The 25000-nt window shown below is 34.0% G+C and overlaps 2 protein-coding genes across 11 annotated transcripts in view; one reads left to right on the top strand and one right to left on the bottom strand.

Annotated features, from left to right (window-relative positions):
* LOC145265388 (S-crystallin SL20-1-like) overlaps positions 1–561 on the top strand; it is a 13355-nt gene extending 12794 nt beyond the window's left edge. Inside the window, exons 5-6 of the mRNA XM_080121198.1 lie at positions 1–48; positions 279–561. The exon at positions 1–48 is cut by the window's left edge and continues 60 nt beyond it. Coding sequence (XP_079977324.1) covers positions 1–48; positions 279–443 — 213 coding nt within the window. The 3' untranslated portion in view covers positions 444–561. The remainder of the gene's footprint in view (positions 49–278) is intronic.
* A 3794-nt stretch (positions 562–4355) lies between these two features.
* The window catches only part of LOC145265386 (inter-alpha-trypsin inhibitor heavy chain H3-like), a 102694-nt gene continuing 82049 nt past the window's right edge, over positions 4356–25000 (bottom strand). For 6 of the 10 annotated variants that reach the window (XM_080121188.1, XM_080121190.1, XM_080121195.1 and 3 more), the window contains 5 exons: positions 22916–22945; positions 20935–21081; positions 16814–16918; positions 10110–10391; positions 4356–4648 (listed from right to left, as the gene is read on the bottom strand). In XM_080121188.1, coding sequence (XP_079977314.1) covers positions 4515–4648; positions 10110–10391; positions 16814–16918; positions 20935–21081; positions 22916–22945 — 698 coding nt within the window. In that variant the 3' untranslated portion in view covers positions 4356–4514. The remainder of the gene's footprint in view (positions 4649–10109; positions 10392–16813; positions 16919–20934; positions 21082–22915; positions 22946–25000) is intronic. The other 4 variants (XM_080121189.1, XM_080121192.1, XM_080121193.1 and 1 more) reach the window with 1 other exon arrangement.

The raw sequence follows: 25000 nt of genomic DNA, 5'->3' as shown, positions 1-25000 counted from the left end.
TCCCTGGAAATGCGTAATGGTGGAAACCAGTTCTTTATGGGTGATCAGGTATGCAGATTATCTCTTATTTTTTGTTAAATATATTCAGAAAATGATGAATTAAGACTGTCACTTACCAGCAAGATATCACTGTACCTGTAATTAGTCTTCTGCATCTTAGTACAGACTGATCAGTGTTCTGTGCGTTATAAGTTGTTGGGCGGAAATGATATGCTAAACAATAACAAGATGCAACATATTTCTACTAATGTACTGCCGACATTTTGTTGTTTTTGTAGATGATGTTGTGCGATATGATGCTGTACTGCTTCCTGGAGAACCCAATGATGGAGGACCAGAACATGTTGAAGAACTACCCCAAACTGATGGGCCTGTGGAAACGTGTCGCTGCCCATTCCAAGATTAGCGGCTACCTCAAGAAGAGATCGAACACCAACTGGTAGATTAATATCTGTTGATCACAAATTGTAATCGAACCCCCTTACTGGAAAACGGAAATAAAAAAGACAAAAACCCAGCTTTCAAATGTCTGTTAAATAAAGATTGATTTTATATTTCAAATCAAAGTTTTGTGTTTTTAAACATCAACAAGGAGTATATATATTTTTGAATTGGAATTCAGTCATTCATTGGTACGGGCCCGACCATGGAATATCAGATAATAAATAAACGTGGATTTATAAGACCGAAAAATTCAGCCTTGATCGCTCTTTTGGTGCAGTGGGTAGAGACCTTGAATCTCTCAACGGTTCCAGGTGAGAATTGTCTAAAGATAGTGGTTTCAATCCTACCCAAAAGCCGGCTAGAGGCTTACTTGGCCAAATCCAGGTGAGACGACAACTATGGATGGCAGTAATTGCTGAGAGTGCAGTTAGGAGATTCGGAGTTCCTAACCTGTCGCGATTACCACATGACGAATGCCAGAGGTATAGTTGACCGAAATGTCCTGAAACAACAACTAATAAAGATGACGATAATAGTCCGCAATAAATAAATTAATCGACAAGGTGGTTATGTTTTACCGGACTTTCGTTTGTTGGGGTGTTTGTTTGTATGTTTTTCTGTTAGAAACTTTATCTTTAACAAATCGAGATCCTTAGGAAAATTAAAGTCTGAACATTGTTTGATTCTTTGTGTTTCGTTTAACTTCAGTCGAGGTTCTCAGAAATCAAGAGGCCTCTTTCCTAGGGCTAACACTTAATCGGTATTTTTTTAGATTAGGTCCACCTGCACAATTTTCTTTTAAATGACACCTTATATATGGGTTTTCGACTATGCTGAATACGAAAATCGCATTGAAAAAGTTATATTATGCATTGTATTCTTTGGCGGCCATCTTTTTTACGCGCGTGCAGTGTCAGTCATAGATGAGTAGATTTGTTTATGGTGCGCGCACGCAAGTAAAAAAAGACGGCCGCCAAAGAATACAATGCATAATACAACTTTTTATATCTCGATAACTACTTATTTCTGCAAAATTTCAATGCGGTGTTCGTATTCAGCATAGTCGAAAACCTGTTTATGTCGTTATTTAAAAGAAAATTGTGGAGGTGGACCTAATCTGAATATTTACCATTTAATCTCTATATGAAACACATATTTGAATATTCTATCAAAGTTCTTCTTTACTTCCCAATCACAGAGTTAGTAAAGATATGTTATAGATTATATTTCCGTTGATCTCTTGATTTTCTTGGATTCCAGAAAAGAGTTCCTATAGTCTGGTAGAGTACCCAACTTCGTTCTATTACTTGAAGTTACATCACTTGGAGAAGGTGCACTATTTCTCGTAAAAGCTGGTGATGCTTAGCCATACCGACGCTATTATATTTAGGCAGCAAATACTATGTTATTTTGAATATTTGGTCAGGGTTTACTTCTATGGAAAACGCATCCTCAAAATAACCGGTGCTAATCCATTGTACTCACACACACACACACACACACACACACTCACACACACAATCTAAAATAGCTGGTAATAATCCATTACACATGCACACACCTACCCATACACACACATACAAAATCCATAACTGGTGCTAATCCATTTTACTTGCATACACACAAATAATAACCGGTGCTAATCTATTATACCCCTACCTCATATGCGCACGCACACACGTACACACACAAGAAACAATCTAAAATAGCTGGTACTAATCCATTATGTTCCCGTACACATGCGCACACCCACCCATACATACACACACACACATGCACAAAATCCATAACTGGTGCTAATCCATTTTACTTGCATATACACAAAAATAACTGGTGCTAATCTATTATACTCCCCACCTCATATGCGCCACACACACACACACACACACACACACACACACACACACACACACACAGCAAGTTCTGTTGCGCATTGTGCACCGGATTTTCGTAAATATCCACTTGGGGTTTAACCAACACTTGGCAAAGTCTGTACAGAGAGCCTCCAGTTGGTTGCAGATATATCCGATGAATTGCAATGAAATAAGTCTATAAAATGATCTTTATCTTGAGAAATATGCCAAGAAAATCTGGGGGTGGGTCCAACGAGTGTTTATTTATCTATATAATAATTTGATTGCAGAAATTCCCCTCTGGAACAATTATAATAGGTTTGCAATGACAGTTGCTACATCCGAATTTATTTCGTCTAAACTTTTACCCACCATCTTATGTAACGTATGAACGCCGTTACAGACACATTTATTAGATATAATAAAATCTTATCTTATTTCCTAGGAGCGACATCATCACGATTGTCAAGATCGAAAGACGAAGTAACTAATATCTCCCCCTGCAACTTAAAAGTCCTCCCACTTTCCTAAACAGGACTGGGTACTTCTATAACCACTATTCCATAATTGATCTTTTTTTTACAAGGTAGTCACCATTTTATCAAGACCCGGAAGCCACTCAGAGATAAGGGTTATTGCGTGTACAATAATCAATGGGATAGTATCATAGTAATCGTAAGTATTGGAGATCTAATAAAGTGTCTTACTTAAGGGGGCGGTTCATCAGGAATTTGTTTATGTTGGACTTGAAGACATCCAGGTTGTAGTCAGGTTGGAAACAGGCATACAGAAGAGAGTTCCACGGGCGTGCACTTCTAAGAACGAAGCTTTGTTCATGGAATCTACGTTTTGGTTTTGGCACAGCAGTGGGGAAACTTTTTGACAGTAGTTTTAGCTAGACGGTGTTTATCGTGAAAGATTGGCGAGGGGGGACAGAGATTGGAGCTCAGACGAGCATTTGCCATGAAAATAACGATAAAACAAAGACAGGCTCGCAACGTCTCTCCTATGGGAGAGAGGTTGCTGGGAAGAGAAAAGGGTATCCCCCACTAAGCCATGAAGCCTATTTTGTACTCTGTCAAGGCAGAATAGACGTTTATAGCAACTCTTGACCATATGTGGTAGCAGTGCTCCATACTTGGGTGTACTTGACTTTTATATAAATAGAAAATTGCATCAGCAGTGTGATATCTTCTGAAGCGGTAGAAGGATCCTACCATTTTTTCCAGCGACCTTGGCAACTGACTTGATGTACGTGTTCCATTTCAGGTCAGGAGTAAAGATCAAGCCCAGAAGCTTATCAAAACATGGAGCTACCCCGTAGACGAGAGCCATCCATTTCAATTGACGCCAGATGGGGATCAGAGCGTTGATGATGTAAAGATAGGATCTGACATCGCACACACTGGATTGCACACTCATACACTTACAACTACCAGTACACTTCCATATTCAAATATACTGATTTCTCCCTCATAACAGTCCTCCTATTGTCATTGGCTGCATCGATAACTATCTATTATTCTAGAATATACATAACTATACAAAAAACGAACACCGCAGCCCTAATTCACTACGCCAGTTCAATCGTCACACATTATTATACATCATTTACTCCATTTAAACTTACACATGCAATCAGCACGCATTGCTATAAATCATTTGGTCACTTTAGAGTTACACATGTCTTTTCCCATTACTTGCATTACCATTGCTTATATATTGTTAGATTTAAAACAGTTTTTCTCTCCACCAATTCTTTACATTCCGATATACGTTCTTACCATGAGGGCTTGAAGCTGTCTATTCCGAAAGCCGTTCGTAAGATGAGGAGTTTAGGGGTTGGGCAGCAGCAACAACAGAAACAACAACAGTACTTTAACTTTTTTCGAGGGGGGGGGGCACGCTTCTACCGAACAGCCAGAACAGCTACGGTTATTAACCTTCCTCCCCGAAAAGGAAAAAAATACCTTTAGTTATCTAGTGTATTATCGTATGTGAGTCAGGTAAATTACTGACTTTAAATAAACAGCTAAAAAATATTAAAACTCGTGAATCTTTATGGAATTTCCAACTCAACTTTTTATTTAATCAACATTTGATTAGATTTTTAGCGAGTACATTTTTCCCACGAGTGCAATTTTTTATTTTTCTACGTGTGCCATTTTAACCTGTGGCGTCATTACCGCTGACACAAGCATTACCATTCACAGTTCTTTAGATATAACACTGGTCAAGACCCTTTCCATCTATTTTCTGAAAACTGGCCATCCGAAACGTTTCAGTCATTTGATCCAACTGCAATTCTCCAGACGGTCGAAGGTGACAGTTGAACTTTCTCATATATTTACCTGTAAAAAATAAATAAAATCTATATTAATATTTTGAAAAAGCGTATTTCTTACAACAACATAATAACCTTAATAATTATTTCTTACAACATAATAACCTTAATAATTATTTCTTACAACAACATAATAACCTTAATAATTATTTCTTACAACATAATAACCTTTATAATTATTTCTTACAACAACATTGTGGTGGAACCCACTCATTTACATATGCAAATGCCAACGTAATTGAAGGAATAAATTGTAAGATGGTCAACATCATGAAATTTGGAATATAGATTTTTGTCATTTGTTATATGTATTGTTGTGGTGGCACCCACTCATTTACATATGTGGATAATATTACACAAATAGCAAGACTCGGTTAGTCTCAGTGTGTGTTAACCAGAAGCCACCGAAGGCCGAGCCGAGAGCAGATATGTTCTCCAACCAAGACTCTCTTACTTGACGACCATTATGTAAATATACTGTAAATATACTTTTCCTAATACACTTCTTATTGATCTACCTTTGTTTTGTTGAGTCTTCATTTGTATTGCCTTATTTGGTTCAACCTGTAAACATAACAGTTGGCGACGAAGATGAGCGTCAAACATAACAAACATAATAAGCTTAATAATTATTTCTTTCAACATAATAACCTTAATAATTATTTCTTACAACATAATAAGCTTAATAATTATTTCTTACAACATAATAGCCTTAATAATTATTTCTTACAACATAATAACCTTAATAATTATTTCTTACAACATAATAACCTTAATAATTATTTCTTACAACAAAATAACGTAAATAATTATTTCTTACAACATAATAACCTTAATAATTATTTCTTACAACATAATAACCTTAATAATTATTTCTTACACATAATAACCTTAATAATTATTTCTTACACATAATGACCTTAATAATTATTTCTTACAACATAATAAGCTTAATAATTATTTCTTACAACATAATAAGCTTAATAATTATTTCTTACAACATAATAACCTTAATAATTATTTCTTACACATAATAACCTTAATAATTATTTCTTACAACATAATAACCTTAATAATTATTTCTTACAACATAATAAGCTTAATAATTATTTCTTACAATAACATAATAACCTTAATAATTATTTCTTACAACAATGGTACTTTAAACAATGAATGATATATTTTTGTATTAATCTAATATTTATTTAAATAAGAAATGCAAAAAGTAACAAATAAAATATCAACATAAATAAACTATTAAAATACTGCACTGTGACCTTAGCCCGAACGCCAGCTGATGCTACCGGTTCAGGCTGTCTGAAGATATTGGCTTCCTGAGGTGAAATGCACCTAACATTGATGCTTTTTGTTTTTCTACTTCCTTTTGTAAGACTTAATTATGTTCTGCAAAAACAAACTCTAACCCTAATCCCCCTTTCCTTCTTTCCATTGCCCCTTTCTCTTTCTATCTCACCCACTTCCTGACTAGTTTCCTAATTTCAAATTTACCAAACATTAATACTGCAACCCCTTTCCCTATGCTATTGCAAAAACACACTCATGTTCTGCAGGGCAGGGAACAAAAATGATAAAATCCACTATAAAACAACCAAAACCAACTACAACCAAACATTACAAACTAGCGATTGAAGATATAAAAGGCTTGATAAATAAAAAAAAAAACCTTCTGCAAAATAACTGGATACAACATGAATACTATTTCCAAAATAACTGGATTCGGCATTAAATAACCCGAAAACGGTTGATATGCCGTAAAACAAAACAACTAAATAAAAATATGGCCAAAATTACTTTTTTATTTAAAATTTTATAATCCTATTTAAGATTATAAGCGAATGTCCTCCACTATAATGCATTTCGGATTTTATAATTTATCAATGTTTTTCCGTTGTTACAAGGATAAAAATACAATTAATTTAACCCATAACCCTTTGAAAATGGAAAGGAACTTGAAAACATTTAAACTGTCATAGCAAAGCATCTATATAGTAATAGGATAGTGTGTGTTTTATTTTCTGTGTCACTATATATACTATGTATGCCACTGTGTATATATTTCATAAGTTTTTATTTCGATCTGCATTCCAGCTAATGCGCTTAAGTCATATGGATGTATTTTTTTATTTTTGAAATCGCAACTTTATAATATATAAAAATCGATAGAACATTAACTCTATAATAATATATTCAATATCTGTAAGAATTAAAATATCATATTTAAGCGTACTTTACGACTGGGCTTTATCGGGCGTTCGTGCTAGCTTAGATAAATATTTTTTGCAGTTTTATCATAAAAGCTGCAATAATATCAGAGCGTCCCCATTTACACTGAACATCTACAGAATGCCAACATCAATATATTACATATGAAAAAGTCCCCTGTGGAATTTACACGGGTCCCGTTATTTATTTACTAATTTATCTATAAATATAAAAGGGAAAATGTATGTATGTTTGTATGTGTGTTCGCTTTTTCTGTATGTCTACAAAAGGCTTTTTTTCAGAGAAGCGGTCGGTCAGTTCACAACTTTTTAAAACTTTTTATATCACATATAAATCGTAATATCTCACAGTTAACAACGAAGCTCACCTGTCTATTTAATTTGCTCGATTTCGGGAAGATAAATATTCAACATTTGTCGCAAGCCGCATGTGGGTTAGTCTTTTTCCTATAACATCTTGGGGAAAAAAAAAAAAAAAAAAAAAAGCGTTCAGCAGTAAATGAAATACTATCCCGCAGTCAAACTTGACCTCATTAACTCATTAAAACGGGCACCTGCCAAATCCAAGTAATTAAATAAATTCAAACATGTTTCCGTTAGCATCTCGCGGTGGGGCAATGGTTAACGTCGCACTTTTTTTTTTTTTTCACACTTTAATTTACAACTTTGCTTGAAGGGTTCGGGTTCGATCCTATACTTACTTTTTTTTAACCCCCCCCCAGAGTTTCCACACACACCTCCAAACACCCGGGCAACGCCGGGTACTCCTCGCTAGTTATTTATAAAATAGTAATCTACGGACATGCATGCTTCGAGGTTCAATCTTTCGTCTGAGTAGCTTAACTGTTTCTATGAATCGAACCTCAGACCATACGTATTAGCGTCTACTGCGTTATCTGTTATGCCATGAATTCTAGATAATATCACGTGTGATTTTTTATCGCTTTTTAATTATATAGATTCCTTGTCGATTTTTTTTTAAATATAATACGGTTTATTAGCATCTTCAACCTGTAAGATCATTTTCCGTAGAAAATCGTCTATATTAGTTTGGACGTAAACAAATATTATTTGAACTGTAAGTGGTAATGATTGTGTCAGGGGTAAATTAATAAATAATATTTATTTACGTCCAACAAAAATATTGGGCAATTTTATAATGAAAAAAGATCTTCAAGCTTAAAGACGCTAATTAACCGTATTATATTATTTTTTTAAATCAACAAGGAATCTATATAAGTTAAAAAGCAATAAAAAAAACACACGTGATATTATCTAGAATTCATGGCGTAACGGATAACGCAGTAGACTCTAATACGTATGGTCAGAGGTTCGATTCATAGAAACAGTCAAGCTACTCTGACGAATCATGCATGTCCGTAGATTCCTATTTTATAAATAATAAATTAATAAATAAATAACGGGGCCCGTGGAAATTCCACAGGGGATTTTTCATATGTAATATATTGATGTTGGCGTTTAAAAATAAATTTTAAAGATCTGCATAAAGCTTTCTAAGTTATTTCGTATTTGGTAATTTTCTCTAGTGCTCTGCCAATATAGTAAATGTTACAACACTACAAACTATCAATTTATTTTAAAGTTTAATTCCAGAGATGCTGATATGTCCTACCTGCTTCATATATTTTCTTTTAGACGTCCATATGCATCCTGGATATGAGCTTAAACTATATCCAATGGTGAGGTCCCAGCTTGTGGGCTTTGGGAAGTGTGAAGCCACCCTTTAATTGCTATTGCTTCCAGGTCCACTGACCTGGAGTGGTAGTACCTGTTACGGTCCCAACTATGTGTTAAGTAAAAACTGACTTGAAAAAAAATAAATATACTCTATTAAAACTTTTTCTTAAAATGACTGGATTTAGCATTAAATAACCTTAAAAGGATTGATATACCGTAAAACAAAAACAACCAACCAACCAAATGCATATGTTGTTTTTCCTATGCTTATTATAATAATCGCAGATGAAGATTCTAAAATTATTAAGCTAATGAACACAAAATATTCGTGTTTTTTTTTCGACTGTCTTGTTGTCTATTGAGAGACTAGCAGGGAGACCAGAAGTTTCCCGGGATTGAATGTTTCACCCTACCAAAATTATATTGTCATCGATATCAGGGAGATCGTCCATTTTTTTTTTCAACCAAATCAATTGATTGCCTGCTCTAATTGGAGCCCCATCGCACTACAACGACAGAAAGCGTCACATGCCTCCCCGTAGTGACTAAGTTCACAATATATTGTGAACTTAGGGAACATTGCACTGTAGAGAACCTGATGTTGAGTTTTTATAATTATTTTTATAATGGCTTCAATTTAAGTTTAAAATGAAAAAGTCAAGTATCATGGTTAAATTGTGCTCTAAATAGAAACATTCATTTCAAACGCACCTCTGTCATACCAAACAACCTACTGCTGAATTTTCATGCCTAGCCTTTCTGAATGTGCTGTGTTGATGGCTTGAATTAAAGCTTAAAATAAAAAACGTCAAGTATCATGATTCAGTTGTGATTTAAACAGAAACATTCATTTCGAACGCGCCCCTGTCATATCAAAGAACCTACTTTTGATTTTATATGCCAGGCCTTTCTGCTTCCTAAATGCACTTGTGATGTTAGGCTGTATAAGGTGTTAACTTTGATCAAAATCGCCTACTTATTTTTGTATCGGATTTTTCCAATTATCGATGATCGATACTTATCGAAGACATTCCGATGCAAAACCTATCTAAGATTACTGCCAGGCACATGAAGTACATTTTTCTTGAATTTCATAAAAATCAGTGCAGCCATTTTGGAGTCCATAGTGAATGAACACACACACACAAAGTTCTTTTTATATAATTGTAGCAATTATCTCCCTCAGATCTAAAGGTTTTACACTTTTCCCAGTTTTCGGGGCATTTCATATGAGATTCCATCTCCTGTTTCTCAGAAGAAGCTTTAAGCTAAAAAAATAAGGAACTTCGGCTTATGAAAGACCTCGACAATGAACCCTGTTTCTTGGACATAACGGATGTTAGAAGAGATCTCATTACCAATCATATCGAGCAAAATATTTTTTTTTTTAATCTGCCAAAATCGAACCGGCCGAAAATAAAAAGGGGTATTTTTCGCTCGAACACCGGTCAAAATGTATGACTAAATATTGGGCAGAAAAAACTCAGTTGAAATGTATAAGATAACAGCAAAGAAAAAAAAGCTTACCGTAAATCCCCTTGGCTTTTTTAAGATGATCTTTGAGAATGAACTGCAGACTTAACGTCTCCCGTTGCTTGGACCGGTCGAAGAAGGCAGTCAATTTGAAGAATTTCTTAAAAGTATAATTGATATTTGGCTGCTGTGTCACATCGTATTTTTTCCTGTTAATTTTGACAAAGGCCGGAGTAATTTCCAAATTCATGCGCCTCGATTTTAAAGTCATTCTGTAAAGATTGTCCACGCAAGTAACATTGGATATTTCTTTGGGATACCCGTAGATTTCAACGCCTGAAAAAATACGAAAAGATTACGCACTCTAACGATTTATTTAAGACACAGGAACAAAATAATAAGTATTTTTTATTCACATAGTATGACATCACCGACCCAAAGGGCAGTTAAGTTCCCCAAAACGGGCAAACGTGACTCTTTATTAAATATGCGGCGCCCGTGCGACAGTAAAAATCCCTGTTGAGAGAAAATAGCAAGATAATACATGACTTTGTGTTATCCATCTTTGTTTTATCAATTAATAACACTGCTATTTTAAAGATTGAGCGAAACCATATTCGGTGTGCTGGTACAATAATGAGAATTCATATTTTGGAGAATGAATGTTTACACTCCGAGGACAGCTCACCGAACCTAGAGATCACAAGTATTACCTCGAAGGCCCGGTAAACAGTTCGCAACCTTTGCATGTGCGATTGTGTGGGAATTCTAAAGGAGACCAATCTAGACATGGCGGAAGTGACACTGTCGTGGTCGATTGGCTGAAGGGAACCCCCCCCCGTTACCCCGCACCGAACTATATAATCATGTGCGAAACCGAAAAACGAGAGTCAGACAGTCAGTCATTAGATTGAGAGTTCGATTTCGAAGTTGGAAGTTAAAAGTTGAGAGTAATCACTTACTCTCCTCTTTCCCCGATGCCCCGTATCATTTACATTGCACTGCTAAGAAAGAAAGAAAGAGAGAAGACCTAAAGGTTAATCGTTGACTTATATGAACTCATTACTTGTGAGCTGTAAAAGAGCAATTGTATATATATACATATTTACCTTTTTATTTGAAAATAAATCAGTAGACTAGAAAGAAGATGAGTTTGCTTTCTTTTCTCTGTAAATTGAGTTGCCTTCTTACCAGAAGGCGAGTTGTGAATTACTATTTTCTTTTTCTTAGCGAGCGAACGACCAGCGAGGCGACATCATATCAACCCTGATGTGAGAGGAACTAACAAGCACCTGCCGGGAATGGAAGACTGATCAGTGCAACCAATGAGTCTTACTGCATTGAAAAAGTTCTCATCTGCTAATTGTTGATCAGAATAGTGACTCGGACGAAATCAGAGATCACAATAGTCCGGATATAATCCAAGAGAATACTCCAGAAATCTCGGATCACCATTACTACGAGGTACCTTTATAAGTATTTTTTTTTTTTACTTTTTCGTATAGGCACTTTATTAATAGTACACACATGAAACTCTAGTCTCTTCGAAGTAATTTCCTCCGGTGTCAATGCACTTGTTTTACCAACAACTTCTGGAAGGCCTCTCTTGTGTGAGAATGTCAATCATTTTTTTCACAGCCTTTTATTTCTCAATTGTCTACTCTTTTTCTAATCTTCCCTGAGCCTACTTGGGACAAACTTCGCACAAATATTCCGCATCTTCAGTTCCCCGTGAATTATTGTGCTTATAATTGCCACATAACATCAAACTATGCATCTATTGTCTCTATAGACATACGACGGTCCTTATCCATGAAATTCTTTATTTGGCCAATCAATGCTGGTGTTCTGACTTCTTTACTCGACCCACACCTCTCACCATCTCTTACAGACTCTTTGCCTTCTTTGAATTTGTTATGCCACTCAAAAACTGATACTCGATTTATGCAAGATGGTCCAAATGCAGTCTGAAACATTCCATACGTTTATGTGGTATTTTTCAAGTTAAAAACATAATTTTAATGCATATCGTTCTTTAAAAGTGTCCTCACATCCAGATTGCATTTTTGAAATTCACCATCTGTGACAATCAGTCGTTAGTAATGTGCATTTCAGTTGTTCATTTTAACCTGAAATCATAAAAATTTGTTGTAAGATTTACAGCAATAACATACTGAATTTTCAACCGTCTACGACAATTTAAAATTGTACACTAAAAGTCTGGAAACTTATTGAAGGCACATCGTAATTCAGATATAATACTTCTGAAATCTCGTATTGCCATTACCACGGCCACCGAGATATAGAAGGCCTGTTAATTGAAAAATGCCTGTAAGCAATGTAGGCAAGATTTGTCAAACTGTCACTGTCGATACTATTGCACTTTTAAAACGAGCATTAAAACATTTTAAAAATAAAAGAAAGGAACCAATTCGATTAATAATGAAACCGAACTTTATTCAATACTAACTGTACCCGAACTTTATTCAATACTAACTGTACCCGAAATTTATTCAATACTAACTGTACCCAAAATTTATTCAATACTAACTGTACCCAAAATTTATTCAATACTAACTGTACCCAAAATTTATTCAATACTAACTGTACCCAAAATTTATTCAATACTAACTGTACCCAAAATTTATTCAATACTAACTGTACCCAAAATTTATTCAATACTAACTGTACCCAAAATTTATTCAATACTAACTGTACCCAAAATTTATTCAATACTAACTGTACCCAAAATTTATTCAATACTAACTGTACCCGAACTTTATTCAATACTAACTGTACCCGAACTTTATTCAATACTAACTGTACCCAAAATTTATTCAATACTAACTGTACCCAAAATTTATTCAATACTAACTGTACCCGAAATTTATTCAATACTAACTGTACCCAAAATTTATTCAATACTAACTGTACCCAAAATTTATTCAATACTAACTGTACCCAAAATTTATTCAATACTAACTGTACCCAAAATTTATTCAATACTAACTGTACCCAAAATTTATTCAATACTAACTGTACCCGAAATTTATTCAATACTAACTGTACCCGAACTTTATTCAATACTAACTGTACCCAAAATTTATTCAATACTAACTGTACCCAAAATTTATTCAATACTAACTGTACCCAAAATTTATTCAATACTAACTGTACCCGAACTTTATTCAATACTAACTGTACCCAAAATTTATTCAATACTAACTGTACCCGAAATTTATTCAATACTAACTGTACCCAAAATTTATTCAATACTAACTGTACCCAATATTTATTCAATACTAACTGTACCCAAAATTTATTCAATACTAACTGTACCCAAAATTTATTCAATACTAACTGTACCCAAAATTTATTCAATACTAACTGTACCCGAAATTTATTCAATACTAACTGTACCCGAACTTTATTCAATACTAACTGTACCCAAAATTTATTCAATACTAACTGTACCCAAAATTTATTCAATACTAACTGTACCCAAAATTTATTCAATACTAACTGTACCCGAACTTTATTCAATACTAACTGTACCCAAAATTTATTCAATACTAACTGTACCCAAAATTTATTCAATACTAACTGTACCCAAAATTTATTCAATACTAACTGTACCCGAAATTTATTCAATACTAACTGTACCCAAAATTTATTCAATACTAACTGTACCCAAAATTTATTCAATACTAACTGTACCCAAAATTTATTCAATACTAACTGTACCCAAAATTTATTCAATACTAACTGTACCCAAAATTTATTCAATACTAACTGTACCCGAACTTTATTCAATACTAACTGTACCCGAACTTTATTCAATACTAACTGTACCCAAAATTTATTCAATACTAACTGTACCCAAAATTTATTCAATACTAACTGTACCCGAAATTTATTCAATACTAACTGTACCCAAAATTTATTCAATACTAACTGTACCCAAAATTTATTCAATACTAACTGTACCCAAAATTTATTCAATACTAACTGTACCCAAAATTTATTCAATACTAACTGTACCCAAAATTTATTCAATACTAACTGTACCCGAAATTTATTCAATACTAACTGTACCCGAACTTTATTCAATACTAACTGTACCCAAAATTTATTCAATACTAACTGTACCCAAAATTTATTCAATACTAACTGTACCCAAAATTTATTCAATACTAACTGTACCCAAAATTTATTCAATACTAACTGTACCCAAAATTTATTCAATACTAACTGTACCCAAAATTTATTCAATACTAACTGTACCCGAAATTTATTCAATACTAACTGTACCCAAAACTTATTCAATACTAACTGTACCCAAAATTTATTCAATACTAACTGTACCCAAAATTTATTCAATACTAACTGTACCCAAAATTTATTCAATACTAACTGTACCCAAAATTTATTCAATACTAACTGTACCCGAACTTTATTCAATACTAACTGTACCCGAACTTTATTCAATACTAACTGTACCCAAAATTTATTCAATACTAACTGTACCCAAAATTTATTCAATACTAACTGTACCCAAAATTTATTCAATACTAACTGTACCCGAACTTTATTCAATACTAACTGTACCCAAAATTTATTCAATACTAACTGTACCCGAAATTTATTCAATACTAACTGTACCCGAACTTTATTCAATACAAGCTGTACCCGAACTTTATTCAATACAAGCTGTACCCGAACTTTATTCAATACTAGCTGTACCCGAACTTTATTCAATACTAGCTGTACCCGAACTTTATTCAATACTAGCTGTAGCTGGAGTTGGTGTAATGGAAGAATCCCCATCCTCACTGTGCGAGCACCCGAGCACCCCGAAATCTACCCAGCAAATATGTTGCTATATACGAACGTGAGACGGACGATTCAAACCCAAAAAAAGATGGGAAAAGGGAAGAATCTAAAAAAAAAAAAAAATGGGTTCCTAGTGCCGGCGTTCGTCCTTATTTATCTCCAGTCGATGTTAAACTTGCCGAAAGAAGAGGGAAAACGGGAAGAGAGGAGACATATATAAAAAAGGTAAATTTCGTAGAAACAAAAACAGAGGAAAGTGTATAAAATAAATAAATAAAAAATTAAATAAAAATGGAGAGGAACGATGATGAACTTGCCAAAAAGAAGAGGAAGCACGGAAAGAGAGAAGAAATAAATTAGAGAAAGGGGAAGATCGACAAAACGAAAAGCTGAGGAAGATATATGGAATCTCCCCCCACCCAAAAATATTTGCCGAAGAATGCGAAATAAAACGGAATTGAAGTATCATAACTTTTAATGCACTGTAAGAAAATGTAAAGTTTTGTGGTTTGTGTTTGTCTTTATTTTTTAACCAACGTAAAAGTTAGCGAGGTGCGTTTCACGTAAATTGCAGTCCAGTTTTTATGAAAACGTAAATCGGCGTTCGTCCTTTTTTAGAGAGAGATGACCAGATATAATATAGGAAGCGCCGATCTGCGAGTTATTGGATAGCTAATATGCCTATAATACACCTTAGACATCGTGATGCAATTTGTGCAGAGTACATCTGCATAAAATGTCTAGATTCCTAATCCTATTAAGGTCAAAGCCAGGCGGGAAAAAAATGAGTTCATTTTATATATATAAATATAAATATATATATATATATATATATATATATATATATATATATATATATATATATAAGATAGAAGAGATAAAATATAAATTGTGTCTATGTAAAGTAACGTCATTTGAAAGCAATATAGAATCTAATACTAATAAAACTGAATTATGAATTTAGGGAACAAACAAAGAAACATAAAACACAAACAATTGTTGACTTTCGGGACAAGATCACAGTGTAGTATCTGTTCTTATACTAGAATTCACCTTTTCTGTCCTCGGCAGGTGGAGAAGAAATCCTTCATGACTGAGAATTAAAAAAAATTTTGTTCCTATCCAAAGTGTCCCTTATTGGGGGACTGGATTTTCTCCATAAGATTATAAGTTGAAATACTTAAATAACTATTACATTTAATACAGAAAGTATATTTAAAGTGTTGTATTTATCGTGCTAAACAATTCCTCATGTCAGTGAGTATCCTATATATTTAAAAGGTCACAAGTCTCGCATGCATAGAATATTATGCCACGTTTGAGTTGGAGCATTTGCCACTTGTCTTTCACTCTTAGACATAGTCTAAAAAAGAGTATGATATCTAATAGATCCCGCACTATTGGCAAGGGTCCGACCCTTGTCCCACCGTGGCAATGTCGCATCCCTATATCTGTTTTACAAACTTTAATGGAATGTGTTCTGATGATCTTGTAGCACTCGTGACCCCTTGTCATAAATATTCTCGACTCACCCGACATTCAGCAAAATCCCTCCCCTTTACTATTGAGGTCCTTAGATGCCGGAAAGCCGTCTACTCTAATAGTTTCTATCCTTGAACAGCTAGACTTTGGAATCCCCTCCCCGTTTCCTGCTTCTCTTACTGTACTAACCACGCAGACGTTTAAATGTAATGTGAATAGACAATGTGCAACATTTCGGTCGATGTAGACTTCGATCTTCGTCAGGCATGTTGGTCGCCATCTTGGAAAAGAAAGGAGAAAGGTTACTGCTCCATAGATGGTCTGTGGTTGTTTTTGTAGTTTTCGCCGTGGTTTCTTACGTTTTAAAAGAATTTGGTTGACAAAGGGAAGAAATTCAAATGAATTTTTAATTCAGAACGGTAACAAGAAAAACAGTCGAATACCTGCTCGTGAGTCCTTCAATAGAAGCACTTTTGTTTCATTGAAGCAGTCAGATGTTCGGCTCACGCACAACTTTATATCACATTCAGAAGGTTTCACGATTATCGCTGCAATAAAATAATAATTTATATAAGAAAATGAACCTACGTGTGTCTGGCTTGCTTTAATAATCGCACATGCGAATTTATATTCATAGAAAAAAATTAAGGAGGCTTAATCTTACTAATTACTGATTATAATACAGAAAGCAAAAAGAGAGGACTATGCAAATAATTTAATGAGAAAAAAAAGAGGAAGCATAAACTTAATACTTAATAATAAAAAATATATAATCACACATACGATTTTATATTTATGAAAAAAAAAAAGAAAGCTTACGTTTCTGAAAATTTGAGATGAGGATTGTTTATTTGAATTATTAGCATACTTCGGACTATTGTTCTCATCTTGAGTGTCATTTTCACAATGTTTTGATCAATGTTACCTCCGACCTTCTTCATATGTATTTTGTCGAACTTGGGAATATTTCTGTCGAATTCGAGAATCTGCACGAGATTTCGAACGGAATTCTTTATTTACTTTACGGGAATAGCATGCTCTTGTTTCATCGGCTATTAATGGATAATGTCCGAAGTAATTAGCACAATTTTCGGTCGCCCACGATGAGAATTGAACCATTCAATCAGTCAGGAGAATATGACTTTTACAATTGTTTTTTCTAATTAATTTAACCACTGAGCTACGGGTCCAGATTCTCAAATTCGACAGAAACATTCCCGAGTTCGACCAGATACACCTAAAGAAGGCAGGAGGTCACAATGACTGAAATCTTGTGAAAATGACATTTAAGATGAGAACAATAGTCCGAAACATCTTTATAATTAAAAGGAATGCTTAATCTTACCAATTACTGATTATAAAATAAAGAGCAATGACAAATGGCGTATGCAAATATTTTTATGAGCAAAAAAGAGGAGGCTTAATACTTGATAATAAAACATAAATAATTGTGCAATAAAATAATAATCTAAACAATAAATGTGAACGTACGTGCATCCAGTTTGCTTCATTAATGACATGGAAATTCATTTTCATTAGCAAAATAAAGGAAAACTTTTTTATTAGGGGCTTATCGCTTATCAAGGCCCGAGGGTAACTCGATGACTAGTGTCAATGAGTGTAATGCAGCCGGTGAGACAATATTGTGTTGATCGATAATGATGGAATATAGGTTGGGTTTAATTTTTTAAGAGGACAACTCAACAAGTACTTGCTTATATTTCACTTGAAAACGACTACGTTATAATCAGGTGGGAAGCAGTCCCACAGTATTGTATTCTAGAGACTGATAGTTCTAAGAAAAAAAACGTTGCTCATAAAATTTTCGTTTAGCTGTAGGTAGTAATAGAGGGTAGGGAAGACTTGTTGGTAGTTGTCATAGTTAGACGGTATTTGTTGCGAATGTTTTACGGGTGATAGTCGAGCACCTGCCATGAAAATAACGATAGAGCAGGGAAAGACTTGAAATGTATATTCAGTGAGAAGGAGGAAACGGGGAGATGAAAATGAATTTCGAAGCTAGTTTAGTATCCTGTCAAAAAAAAGAAAGTTTGGCCTTCTGGTCAAGATCAAAGTGTAGCATCTGTTCTTCAGATGCTGCAAGCTATGACTAGCTATGACTAGCAAAGACCAGATGTGGGGGCAACCCCACATGCCTGACCATTAACCAGCTCCCATTTCCCACCTCTCGGGAGCTGGTCCCCTTTTTCCCTTCCCCCTCCCTTCACTCCTCACATTAAAAATCGGCCTTGTGCCTAATTTGCTCGGTGGGGGAGCAAATAAATACCATCTGTTCCGGCAGATGCTGCACTTAAGATAATTTGTACCAGTCAATGGAGGGGAAACCCTCTATACTGGGACAATTATTATTTTTGGTAACCAGAGTGCCCCCTTTTTGCCTACTTTTAGGGGAGCTGGTTTTTACCTCACATTAAAAACGGCCTTGTGCCTAATTTGCTCAGTGGGGGAGCAAATAAATACCATCTGTTCCGGCAGATACTGCAAGCAAAGATCATATGTGGGGGAAACCCCACATATAAGACCTTGGTCAATGTAGGGGCAACCCTTCATACCAATTGTCACTATCCAGCTCCCCTACTCCCCGGGGAGTTGGTCCCCATTTCCCCTTAACTCCTCACATTAAAAATCGGCCTTGTGCCTAATTTGCTCGGTGGGGGAGCAAATAAATACCATCTGTTCCGGCAGATGCTGCAAGCTATGACTAGCTATGACTAGCAAAGACCAGATGTGGGGGCAACCCCACATGCCTGACCATTAACCAGCTCCCATTTCCCACCTCTCGGGAGCTGGTCCCCTTTTTCCCTTCCCCCTCCCTTCACTCCTCACATTAAAAATCGGCCTTGTGCCTAATTTGCTCGGTGGGGGAGCAAATTAATACCATTTGTTCCGGCAGATACTGCAAGCAAAGACCATATGTGTGGGCAACCTCACATATAAGACCTTGGTCAATGTAGGGGCAACCCTTCATACCAATTGTCATTATCCAACTCCCCTACTCCCCGGGGAGTTGGTCCCCATTTCCCCTTCATCCTCACTAGCTATGACTAGCAAAGACCACATGCCTGACCATTAACCAGCTCCCATTTCCCACCTCTCGGGAGCTGGCACCCTTTTTCCCTTCCCCCTCCCTTCACTCCTCACATTAAAAATCGGCCTTGTGCCTAATTTTCTCGGTGGGGGAGCAAATAAATACCATCTGTTCCGGCAGATACTGCAAGCAAAGACCAGATGTGGGGGAAACCCCACATACCTGACCTTTAACCAGCTTCCATTTCCCACCTCTCGGGAGCTGGTCCCCTTTTTCCCTTCTCCTTCCCTTCACCCCTCACATTAAAAATTGGCCTTGTGCCTAATTTGCTCGGTGGGGGAGCAAATAAATACCATCTGTTCCGGCAGATACTGCAAGCAAAGACCCTATGTGGGGGCGACCCCACAGATAAGTCCTTGGTCACTGTAGGGGCAACCCTTCATACCAATTGTCACTATCTAGCTCCCCTACTCCGCGGGGAGTTGGTCCCCATTTCCCCTTCACTCCTCACATTAAAAATCGGCCTTGTGCCTAATTTGTTCGGTGAGGGAGCAAATAAATACCTGGTCAAGATCTAAGTGTAGCATCTGTTCTTCAGATGCTGCACTTCCATTTCTTGTTCTCTTTCGGTGGAGGATCAATCCTTCACGACTGAGACAATTTTTTTATTTTTGTACCTTTTCTCCACGTTAAAAAACGACCCTGGTGTCTAACTCTGTCCCGTGGGGAGGCATACTAAATAGGTACTCTTAGATGCCTCTGCCCAGACGTGGCTACAGTGCTCCATCTTAGGACGTATTTGGCTCTTGTATGGGTAGAGGATTGTGTCGGGAGTGTTATACTTTTTGGAGCGGTAGAATGATGTAACCATTTTTTCCAGCTACCTTAGCAACAGTTTTGATGTAATTCATCCATTTTAGGTCAGGACTGAAGGTCAGCCTCAGAAGATTGTCACAGCAGAGTGCTTCTTCAAGACGTGAGACATTTATTTTTATTAGGAACAAAGGTGGGGTAGAGTGCTGATAGTGAAAAGATAGAAGCTTGGATTTTGAATTAATTGATGGTAGTCATTTTTTACCCGATTATACCACACGCTCAAGGTCAGAAGAATAAGAATCGGAAAATCTTATTCTTTTCCGGTTTTTTAAGTGTTGCTACTGATGATAGTGTCGTCTGCATAAATGTCAATGAATGGTCTAATAATATAATTCAGAAGATTGTAGAAGATAGGTGGGCCCCAGGATGGATCCTTAATACACATCAGTGTTAATACTGTGAACTTCAGATTTCTGCCTCTCAACAACTATTTTAATGAACCTAGTAAAGAAAAGGATTAGATGGTTGAGAGGAAACTTTTAATGATTCAGTAGCTGGAAATCTTGTGAAGTAGATCTTTATTCCAACCTTATCAAATGGCTTAAATATGTGAAGAGCTATTGCTCTATAATCGATTAAAAAAAACTGTGAAAACCTCGGAAAACAACGAGTTTAGCATCTAGCTATAATTATTTTTACCTGGTTGTCTTGATAACGCTGGCGCTGCTGTCGTGGTAATCTTCGTTGTTGTTGCTATTGTTGTGGTGGTTGTGGTTGGTGTTATTGTAGTTGGTATTGGTGTTGCTGTGGTTGTTGGTTTGGAAAATCCCATCATAACCGCAGTTGCTGAAGAAGATATATACAATATCAAAACGTTACATGACAATAATTAGGCCATTTTTATACAAAAAGATACAAGGCCGCTTAGCTACTTCAAACGATCTATATCCTTTTCCAGGGATTATATCAGTGGCGACGAATGGATTTGAAACGAGCTCACAAGTTTTTAAAAAAAATGAACTAATCGAAACGATGTTGCAAGTTAAAAAAAGAAACACTAACGAAGAACGTTATAAAACTTATTGTTACTCACGGCACCAAATACAATCTGTTATACAGTCAGCTTATATAACCAGCGTATAATATACATAGCTATATATATATATATATATATATATATATATATATATATATATATATATATATATATATTCAAATATCCTATACAATATATACATTGCTAAGACTAGTATTTCTCGCCGGCTATCATGTTATCTGTCTTTGCCTGATAGTTTCATCTACCAACATCTAGCAGTACATGAACAAACCTAAAATGAATTTAGAAATATGTTAGTAAAAGTATCCGATATTCTAGATGTCTCATATTGTAACCTGTGCCTTCCCGCATAAAAACGACCATGACTAGGCTCAATATGAGGGAGAGGGTACGCTTAAGTTGTTTTAAACGGTTTTAATAGACTTTTTGTTTTCAATAAATTTACTAAATGCAATTTGTTAATTCATCACTTGCCTCATAAAAGTCGAAAACCTGCGCGGCTATGGAGAATTTCTTTTTACACTCGAACAGAACGTTCGAACATTATCCCGCCAAATGGAAAAGGTTGATCGCAGGACACAAAAGAAATAAGTATTCAAAAGAATTTGGCAGTTGACAGAATCAAGCCAAATTCGAATACATGTTTATCGCTTGCCGAGTTAATGTTTGCAAGAAAAATACTCTCTATGTTTGATAGGTTATTGTCTATTCCGTCGAAGAAAGCCTCAATAAAAATAAGCAAATAACTAAAGTCTACAAGCCAGGGAACAAAGTTTTCTTTCCAAAATTTTAAGGCTGGAAGAATATTTTAAGAAGATGGAATAGTGAACAAAAGAATTTGATATAAAAATTTTACAAATGTTCATGCAAAAATTCATTGGAATCAGTTGAGACCCAGGCACACTCCAGAGGTCACGTAAAGTACCGAAGAGATACTAATAGAAATATTATATTGTTTCAAAAGTTTGCAAAAATATGAAAATTTTGCTAAGTAATAACAAAAAAGAAATTAATCCTTAAAATAAAGTTCATCATTTTCCAAAATATTCTGACATTGATCAGCAAGCTTTCGAATCTGGTAAAAGTACCATTCAGCCGGCTTCGAATATAGAATTCTTGACACGCTTTTCCGACTTCACCAAACGAGTCGAATCGGTATCCCTTCTGGAATTATTACATTGAGCTTCGGTGACAGAAGTGTGTTTATTCGGTCTCTCTGTCTGTTTTTATTTGTTATGAATTTTATTTTATATTTACATCACTCCCCTCACATTCCTTGATCGGAATTTAATTTTTGTCTATTATTTTGATCTTCGATTTAAAATATTTTTAATCAATTTCAATCATTGTTTCATGACTTTATTCTTTGATCGGAAGTCATCGCTAGAAATACGATTTAAATTTGGTTTTGTCCGGATCCGATATTTTCCGGTGTTCTGCGTCACCTATGCAATGTAATAAATCGTTTGTTTGAATTTAAAGAGCTCAGTAATGTGCGGTCATGTTAAAAGCTTGGGAACTTCTAACTTAGACACTCGGGGATAGTATCTAGTTGGCATAACAAATTACTATAGATTTTAAAATACAAATTTTAGAAGAAAGAGAAGTAAAAATTTTACTTACCTGTATTTATGTAGTCTCTGGTTGCCTGGACTAAAAAAGTTTTTAAAAAATAATGTTAATAGGGTACCTTACATAAGTTTCTAATTCTTTTTTTCGTTTATACACTTTTAATGATAGTTTCTACATTTTTTCGTTTATACAATTTTATTGATAGTTTCTAAATTTTTTCGTTTATACAATTTTATTGATAGTTTCTAAATTTTTTCGTTTATACAATTTTATTGATAGTTTCTAAATTTTTTCGTTTATACACCTTTATTGATAGTTTCTAAATTTTTTCGTTTATACACTTTTATTGATAGTTTCATAATTTTTTCGTTTATACACTTTTATTGATAGTTTCTAAATTTTTTCGTTTATACAATTTTATTGATAATTTATAAATTTTTTCGTTTATACAATTTTATTGATAGTTTCTAAATTTTTTCGTTTATACACTTTTATTGATAGTTTCTAAATTTTTTCGTTTATACACTTTTATTGATAGTTTCTAAATTTTTTCGTTTATACACTTTTATTGATAGTTTCTAAATTTTTTCGTTTATACACTTTTATTGATAGTTTTTAAATTTTTTCGTTTATACACTTTTATTGATAGTTTCTAAATTTTTTCGTTTATACAATTTTATTGATAGTTTCTAAATTTTTTCGTTTATACACTTTTATTGATAGTTTCTAAATTTTTTCGTTTATACACCTTTATTGATAGTTTCTAAATTTTTTCGTTTATACACTTTTATTGATAGTTTCTAAATTTTATCGTTTATACAATTTTATTGATAGTTTTTAAATTTTTTCGTTTATACACTTTTATTGATAGTTTCTACATTTTTTCGTTTATACTCCTTTACTGATAGTTTCTAATTTTTTTTGTTTATACAATTTTATTGATAGTTTCTAAATTTTTTCGTTTATACAATTTTATTGATAGTTTCTAATTTTTTCGGTTATACACCTTTATTGATAGTTTCTAAATTTTTTCGTTTATACACTTTTATTGATAGTTTCAAAATTTTTTCATATATACACTTTTATTGATAGTTTCTAAATTTTATCGTTTATACAATTTTTTTGATAGTTTCTAAATTTTTTCGTTTATACAATTTTATTGGTAGTTTCTAAATTTTTTCGTTTATACAATTTTATTGATAGTTTCTAATTTTTTTCGTTTATACACCTTTATTGATAGTTTCTAAATTTTTTCGTTTATACACTTTTATTGATAGTTTCTAAATTTTTTCATATATACACTTTTATTGATAGTTTCTAAATTTTATCGTTTATACAATTTTATTGATAGTTTCTAAATTTTTTCGTTTATACAATTTTATTGGTAGTTTCTAAATTTTATCGTTTATACAATTTTATTGATAGTTTCTAATTTTTTTTGTTTATACAATTTTATTGATACTTTCTAAATTTTTTTGTTTATACAATTTTTTTGATAGTTTCTAAATTTTTTTGTTTATACACCTTTATTGATAGTTTCTAAATTTTTTCGTTTATACACTTTTATTGATAGTTTCTAATTTTTTCGTATATACACTTTTATTGATAGTTTCTAAATTTTATCGTTTATACAATTTTATTAATAGTTTCTAAATTTTTTCGTTTATACACTTTTATTGAAAGTTTCTAAATTTTTTCGTTTATACACTTTTATTGATAGTTTAATAATTTTTTCGTTTATACAATTTTATTGATAGTTTTTAAATTTTTTCGTTTATACAATTTTATTGATAGTTTCTAAATTTTATCGTTTATACACTTTTATTGATAGTTTCTAAATTTTTTCGCTTATACACTTTTATTGATAATTTCTCAATTTTTTCGTTTATACACTTTTTTTGATAGTTTCTAAATTTTTTCGTTGATACACTTTTAATGATAGTTTCTAATTTTTTTCGTATATACACTTTTATTGATAGTTTCTAAATTTTTTTCTACATACCCTGTTATTGATAGTACACACTTTAAATTCTAGTCTCCCTCGAACAACTTCTGGAAGGCACCATGAAAGTCACGTTGGTTCAATGATGCTCGTCACAGCACTTTTATTTTCTCAATTCTCTGATAACGACATAA

Source organism: Euprymna scolopes, chromosome 40 (genome assembly GCF_053919585.1).
Source record: "Euprymna scolopes isolate OS-2025 chromosome 40, ASM5391958v1, whole genome shotgun sequence".
In the NCBI taxonomy this organism is placed as follows: Eukaryota; Metazoa; Mollusca; class Cephalopoda; order Sepiida; family Sepiolidae; genus Euprymna; species Euprymna scolopes.
The sequence above is the reverse complement of the archived record's forward strand: the minus strand, read 5'-3'. Positions and strand labels throughout refer to the sequence as shown.